General features: G+C 54.8%; 1 protein-coding gene across 2 annotated transcripts in view; it reads right to left on the minus strand.

The window, feature by feature from the left end:
* TTLL6 (tubulin tyrosine ligase like 6) overlaps positions 1–6,784 on the minus strand; it is an 8,397-nt gene that overhangs the window by 1,204 nt on the left and 409 nt on the right. The window contains exons 2-12 of one of the 2 annotated variants that reach the window (XM_017738305.1): positions 5,640–5,758; positions 5,015–5,145; positions 4,494–4,650; positions 4,137–4,280; positions 3,509–3,594; positions 3,174–3,399; positions 2,558–2,742; positions 1,679–1,867; positions 1,081–1,216; positions 554–760; positions 47–262 (exon numbers count right to left, since the gene is read on the minus strand). In XM_017738305.1, the coding sequence (XP_017593794.1) occupies positions 47–262; positions 554–760; positions 1,081–1,216; positions 1,679–1,867; positions 2,558–2,742; positions 3,174–3,399; positions 3,509–3,594; positions 4,137–4,280; positions 4,494–4,650; positions 5,015–5,145; positions 5,640–5,660 (1,698 nt within the window). In that variant the 5' untranslated portion in view covers positions 5,661–5,758. Of the gene's footprint in view, positions 1–46; positions 263–553; positions 767–1,080; positions 1,217–1,678; positions 1,868–2,557; positions 2,743–3,173; positions 3,400–3,508; positions 3,595–4,136; positions 4,281–4,493; positions 4,651–5,014; positions 5,146–5,639; positions 5,759–6,784 lie in introns of both variants that reach the window. The other variant, XM_017738294.1, reaches the window with a different exon arrangement.

A 6,784-nucleotide genomic window follows, 5' to 3' on the forward strand; every position in this document is an offset into this window, starting at 1 on the left:
CGGCGCCCCGCACCGGACGCCAGCCCCCGCCCAGCGCCCGGGGGCCCTCGTGCCGCACGTGGTACGGGACACTCCGGCCTCGAACACAGAGGGTGTGCACGTCGTTGGGATCTGGGCCTGGGATGTGCGGCAGCAGGGCCTCGCCTCTAGGGCTGTGCGTGATCCTGTCCCCCAAGGGCTGAGCTGGGACTCCCAGGAATGAGAGAAGCATCATTAAATCGCGGGTGTTGTGGTCTCCGAGGGCATCCCAGGGAAACTGCAGCTGGAAGGAGGGAAGCAAAATGGCCATGGCTTAGTTCCATAGGCCTTGGCAGGAGATGGGAAGGAAAAGTCTTGTCTAGTCATGCACAGGTGCTCACTAAAGCATCGCCCCACACTTTGTCCCCAGGTATGCTCCTACCACCACTCCAGCCTCACTTCATCCTGAAGGCACAGCAGCTGATCTGCCTGCAGCGGACCCCCATCCTGCCCCACCAGAGATGCTCAGTGCCCAATTCACTTCTCACCATCCTTCTGCCTTGGCTGTGTGGGGTGGCTCTGGCAATCCCATTACCTGGCTCCGGAGGGTGCAGGATCCCTGGGTGTGGGGGATCCTCAGCTGTGGGGAGGATCCTCCCTCAGCTGTGGGGAGCAGCCGGGAAAGCTGATCAGTGATGCCCAGGTCTCGGATCAGCTTCTCACGCTGCAGCAGAGCATTCACTCTCCTCTTCTCTTCATGTTCCACAATGTCCTGGGGCTGCATGGAGTTGTACTGCATGTGCTGCACCTCGGCAGAGAAACACCTGAGCTATAGCAAAGCTGAAGCTGGGATAATGCACAGGTGAGACAAAGCCATGAGCTGCTCCAACCCTGGGGACAGTTACAGTCTCAGGGTGGGACAGAGATCCCAGTCAGAGCCAAAGTGGAAAGGCACAACACTGGTGCTTGCAAGTACTGCCAACACAAGCTGTCGACTTTGAACTTCAGGCAAGGAGTCAAACCTGGAATTTCAGCTCCATGAGTGCCCCAATGGCCCAGCATAGCTCCCAGAGCCATGTCATTGACTTGGAGAGCCCACGGACAATGCTGACACTCAGGTACCTTTCTATCCCATGTCTTGGTGCTTCTGAGGTGGGTTGTAGGAGCTGTATTTTTATTCTGGATCCTCTCAGTTTTCTTCTTCCTGATGGCAGCTTCCAGCTTTTCATTTTTCAGGCGCATCTCCTCCAGCTGCTGCCTGCCACAGAACAGCAGAGTCCCTCACTGGCTCAGAGCCACAATAGCAAAAGACTGTGGGACAGTCTTCAACCTGAGGACATTTACTGCAGGCCAAAGTTCTGTATGGATAGCCCGTAATAGAAATGTGCGAAGAGATGGGACAGGGATGCTTGTAAAGAGACTTTTAAAAAGACAAATGCCCTTGGATTAGGCTGTGCCTGCCAAAAGAGAGGGGGACATTTGGGAAATGGTGTCTCCAGGGTCCAAAAGTCAATAGAATACTGCCCTTGCCTCTCTGGGGTCCATCTAAAAGGAGCTACTTTGCTGTGGTGCCACAGCACATGCAGGCTCCTTCCTTTTCCCTCCCATTCTCCCCACTTTCTTACACTTGCCAAGCAGCTGAGTTGCTCCCCAGGAGGGATCAGGAGCACGTGGTCTCCATGCCACCTGTTAGAAGTGGGTTTCCACAGGAGCAGCGTACCTGGCATGCTCTTCTCGTGCCTTGGATGCTGCTGTTTCCTGGAAGAGGGACCTGCCCTGCTGGAAGAATGGCTCGTACTTCTCTGTCCCAGGTGCTGGGTAGATGCGTCGGAACCCCCCCAGGTGCTCATTCTCGTAGGTTTCAGCCTGGGCCAGCCAGGCAGCCTGGCTGCTCTCCTGCTCTCTGCGCCTGCAGCAGGAGAAAGGACAGGGAACTGTGGAGGGAGGCTCTGAGGCAGGCAGAGCACAGGGCTGACATGCTCAGCATGTCCCAGGATTATCCCAGGACTCCTGGTAGAAACAGTAGCTGGAGAGAGCTGTGCCTTGCCTGCAAGGCAGCAGGCTCACTGAACGCGAGCTTGTGAAAGGACATGCAGACAGAGGAAGGGGAAACCCTCAGCCTTGGAAAGGACCTCTGCCCTGGAGAAGGGCCCATGCCCAGGCTACTCACGAGCTTGTGAAAGGACATGCAGACACAGGAAGGGGAAACCCTCAGCCTTGGAAAGGACCCCTGCCCTGGAGAAGGGCCCATGCCCAGGCTACTCCCAGTTCCTGAGGCAGGGCTGTGGTTCCTCATGTGAGCATCCCTGCCAGCCTGGGATGCTGGCACTGCCCATCCCCAGCAAAAGAGATAACAAGCAGGTGCAGCTTGAGGATAGCTCTGTCAGGGCCCAGAGCACCAGGTGTCACAGATCTCCTGGCACCCAGAGAGGAGCCCTGGCTCCTCCTTGCAGGATGCAGATGGCTTGGTAGAGCTCAGAGGCTGCAGAATGCTGTGGGCTCTGGGAGCTTCCACCACCCAACCCTGGTGTTGTCCTGCCCTGTCATGCCCTGTCTTTGCTCACTAGGGACCTGCAGCACTGTGGGAGAACAGCAATACCTGGACTCACGGGGAGTCTGGTTGGCCTGAAGGAGCCGTTCCTTTACCCGCCGCTTGTCTTCCTCCAGCACCTTCTTTCTGTCACAGGCGTGCACATTGATCAGGTTGAAGGTGTCACACAGAAGGGCATCCTTCACCTCATGGTCTAGCTGAGAATCTGTGTTGAAGCTGGGAGAGTGGTTCACCTGCCAAGACAAGCAAGTAACCTAACCTGGCACCCCAGCTCCCAGCCCATGGCCCCAGCCACGCCCCACACCGTCCCATGGATGCTCTTCCCTGTATCAGGGACAGGAAGCAGGAAGCCACATGCAGCACTCTCTCCTGCAGCGTGTTACCTACGTGTGCCACAGGTCACCTGGATCCCACCCCACAGGGTGCAGACAGAGGGCAACTGTTACAAATTCAGGGTGCTCACAGGACAAGGGGTCTGAAGGCTTGGGAAACTCCCTGTTGTTAGATGGTGTGCAGGAAATGGATCCTGCTCACAGCAGGTTGTTTGGCTTCACAGCCTGGTTAATTCTGTGAGCAAGGAGGCCCTTTTGAATCAAACAAACCATGTTCACCCCAACCCCCCTGTCCTAGTCCCCCAGCTCTGAGGTCTCCACTCCTTCCTCACCTCCAGCAGCCATGGCCTCAGCCTTCTATCCAGCAAAATGTCGAAGCCCAGAATTTCAAAGCAGGCACAGCCAGTAGTGTGGTTGGGGAAGCAGCTCTGGTAGTGGTGTTTCAGCACAGGGTGAGCTGAAATCAGCGTTTTTATAACAATGTCATCAATATCTGCCCAGAGCTTTGTTGTGTCATAGCTGTGCTCTGCCATCCAGGCATTCAGGGTGGACAGCTTCCTGTGTGGGGAACAGGAGGTGGTAAGGGCTCAGCTGTGTCACCCCAGGAAAGCTGAGGTAAACCAGTGTCCCCAGGCAGTGTTCTTGCAATGCTCAGACATGCCAGTACCTCTTGCTGCCCATCGTGTCATCCTGGACAAAGTTCTCATTGTGTTTGTTGATTGCATAGTTGGTCAGGTGCATGCAGATGTCACCCTGGCAGGGAACCACAAGAGACATTTACTCACTCTGAACCACTGAGCAAGAACAGAAACAGCCCCACCAGATACTCCTGTGTTCTTTTCTGCCTGAAGCACAGGCAGAGTAGGAATGGTGTGGAATTGAGCATGCTTATCAGGGCCAGAAGCAGAACATGCTGCCCAGAGACACCAGGGGGTCTTCATTCTGAAGGTTTTCAAAACCTGATGGGGTGAGACCCCAAGAAACCAGATATGAATTTATTGTTGACCAAGTTTTGAGCATGACGTTGGAGACCTTCCAAGGTTCCATCCAAGCAAACAACTCCATGATTCTGTGGTAATTCCAGTAAACAGCCCAAATGTGGGGCCTTGGGGTAGATCTACTGTCCCTCCTGAAATACCTCCTGTGAGGAGGACGGGGTATAGAGGAAGAACAGAAAAGCTGGGACTCCTGCAACTCCCAGTACCTGCCTTTTCAAGGCCTGGAATGCCCCCAGGACAAGTTAAGAACTGACACCTACAGATACTATATGAGTGTTTTTGAAACTTCCTTTTTACCAGGTTTCTGCTGCTGCAATCGATGTACCTCATGGTGGCAAACCGGGCCAGGCCCTCCTTGTAGAGAAAAATCCTGAGTGGGTCACAGGATGTGACCAGCACATAGATGCGCATGTCAAACTTGAATCCATCAATGAGGAAAGGCTGTGAGGAAAGAGGCAGGAGCAAGGGTGAGGTGAGGATTTGCTCCATCTGCCTGTGCTGCTCAGCAGAGGGGCGAGCATTGTCTGTGTCCTCGATGTGCTGCAGCCACACCCACACCTCCAGCAGACCTGAGGAGACCCGGGGAGCATGGGGCATGCTGGCAGAGTGAGGAGGCTGGAATCCCACCCCGGTGTTCCGGGACTGTCCCAGTACCTCAGAGATGTACTGCTGACAGATCATGCGTTCCCCATGCTTGATCTCCTCCAGGTGGTGGGTTATGAAGATCCCTCTTCCCTGGCAGCTGTTGTCAGGCTTGCAGATGAATGTTCTTGTTTTCTTTGTGGATCTGTAGGCCTGGAAATCTCCGTAGCTGTGCAAGGAAGGGGTGACTATCACCAGCTGCAAAAAATGCCCCTCTGAACTCTCTTCTAACAGCTGGTTACTGAAACCGTAGCGCTGCAGGCCAGCACACACTGAACTTCTGCAGGGGAGGAGTCAAAACCCCCATTCCCCATCAAGTCACAGATTGATCCCTGTGTGACCTGACCCAGCTGTCCGCATCCCACCTTTTCCTTGCCCTCATCTCTACCTGTACTGGAAGGTCTGCAGAAGAGCTCACCATGGTGCATGCCAAGGCAAGTTAAGATTTGGACTCTGGTGCCCAGAAAGAGCAGGCGAGCAGCCTCCCCCTGCCGTGTCACCCCCTCCCTGTGGCACTGTCCCATGCCACTCACTCGGCTGGCAGGCACCACGTGCGGGGGAAGATGTTGTACTCCGTGGGGAAGAGCCGGAGCATGCGGTTCAGGTTGCGAGCCAGCAAGTCCTTACGGCACAGCTCGATCATGCCTGGGAAGTGGTTGATTTTCTGAAAGTGGAGCAGAAAAACCCAGATCAGCAGAGACCCTGCGGGGATGGATTCTCCCAGCCCTGAGGAGAGCCTGTGCATGGAGAAGCAGCAGTGAGTGGGAAGCCAGGCTTGTGGCTGCCTTGAACTATTACTGAGGGGTGAGACTTGCTAGAGCTACTGTATCTGAGCTTCACTAGTGATTTATCTGCCCATTCCATCTTAGCCCTGGAGCGCTGTAAGAGCCATTTATTATCGACAATTGTTTATTTCACAGCACATTGCAGGGCTGGAACGCTCCTGCTCCCACCATAGCTGCTGAATGCTGCTGGTGACACCAACCAGGGACATGGCACAAGCAAAGGTATCTGACCCTGCGCCCTGGAGCCGAGGCACAGATGGCACGTGGCACTGCTTTGGATGCTTCTGTTTCACTCTGCCACATGCTGTTCCATAGACAGCCTTGTGTCCCCCTCATCCCTGAGCAATTCCTGCGGGGCAGCCATTTTGTTTACCTGGAACCGCTTCATTTCCATGAGGCGCTCCAAAGAGACTGCGCCGTCCGTCCAGTACACCGTCCACTCCTCGTTTTCTCCCGCTTCCTTCAGCCCGCAGTGCTGTGCTGCCCGCCGCACTGTGCCAAGGCAAGCAGTGACAGGGGCCAGGCAGGGGAGCCATGTACAGGGACTGATAAACCCCCAAAATAACCAGGGATGGAATGTGAAATGAATCTCTGGCTGAGGAGCCACATACAGGGACTGACACTCCCCCAAAATAACAAGGGATGGAGTATGGACTAGCCTCTCCAGGCTGCAGTTCCCCTCTCAGAGGTATAAGGTATTGGCATGACCCCTTGGGAGGTGTCAGGGACACCAGTTTTGTCTGGCCAACCCGCCAAGCCTCTGGTTGCAAGTGTTCTGGGAGCTCTTAACCCTCTAATTCCACCTGTCTTGAGGTGCCAGGGCCCCTCAACAGCAGGGTTGAACTTCCCATGGGTCTTACGCCTCACAGGCAGATACAAATTGCGAAGGTGTGAATTTAATCGCCCAAATCAAAGGTCTTTCAGCAGCAGAAGACAGCTCTGCAGGAAAAGCTCTCTGCTGGGATGATTCATGCTAGTGCCAAGTATGAATGTGGCAGGGGTTGGGAGGTGATGAGGGTCCGTGCACACCAAGATCCCTTAGCAAAGTAGATTAATAACACCCCTCCAGGGCCAGGAGTTTGTTCTTTCAAGATGCAGCTTGTGGAAGGAAAGAAGAGTGAGAGAGGAAAGTGGACCAGCTCCCTGGAGTTACCAGGGATGGACAGCACAGGGAGAGGTTCCAGGTACAGATCCTGCCTGTTCACTACCAACTTTACCTTAAATAGTTGACAACCCTCAGGTCCTGTCTCCAAGCCCAGGTACTCCCTTGCACTGTACCTGATGGAACCGTTCTTGCCCATTTTAGCAGACAGCTGGCAAATGCAAGTGTGGGGGATGTTGAGGGCTCGCGCTGCTGTTGCACATTTTAAATCAGGAGAAATCTCAATCCAAAGCGTGACAAACTCCCGACTAACACGGGGGGCCCTGTGCCAGTCACTGGCAGCAGTAAATAAACCAGTGGGAACTGGGTTCCAGCACCGCTCCTGGCTGTGCAGGCACCTGCAGAGCCTGCGGGTG

Source organism: Corvus brachyrhynchos, unplaced genomic scaffold (assembly GCF_000691975.1).
Source record: "Corvus brachyrhynchos isolate BGI_N302 unplaced genomic scaffold, ASM69197v1 scaffold200, whole genome shotgun sequence".
Lineage (NCBI taxonomy): Eukaryota > Metazoa > Chordata > Aves > Passeriformes > Corvidae > Corvus > Corvus brachyrhynchos.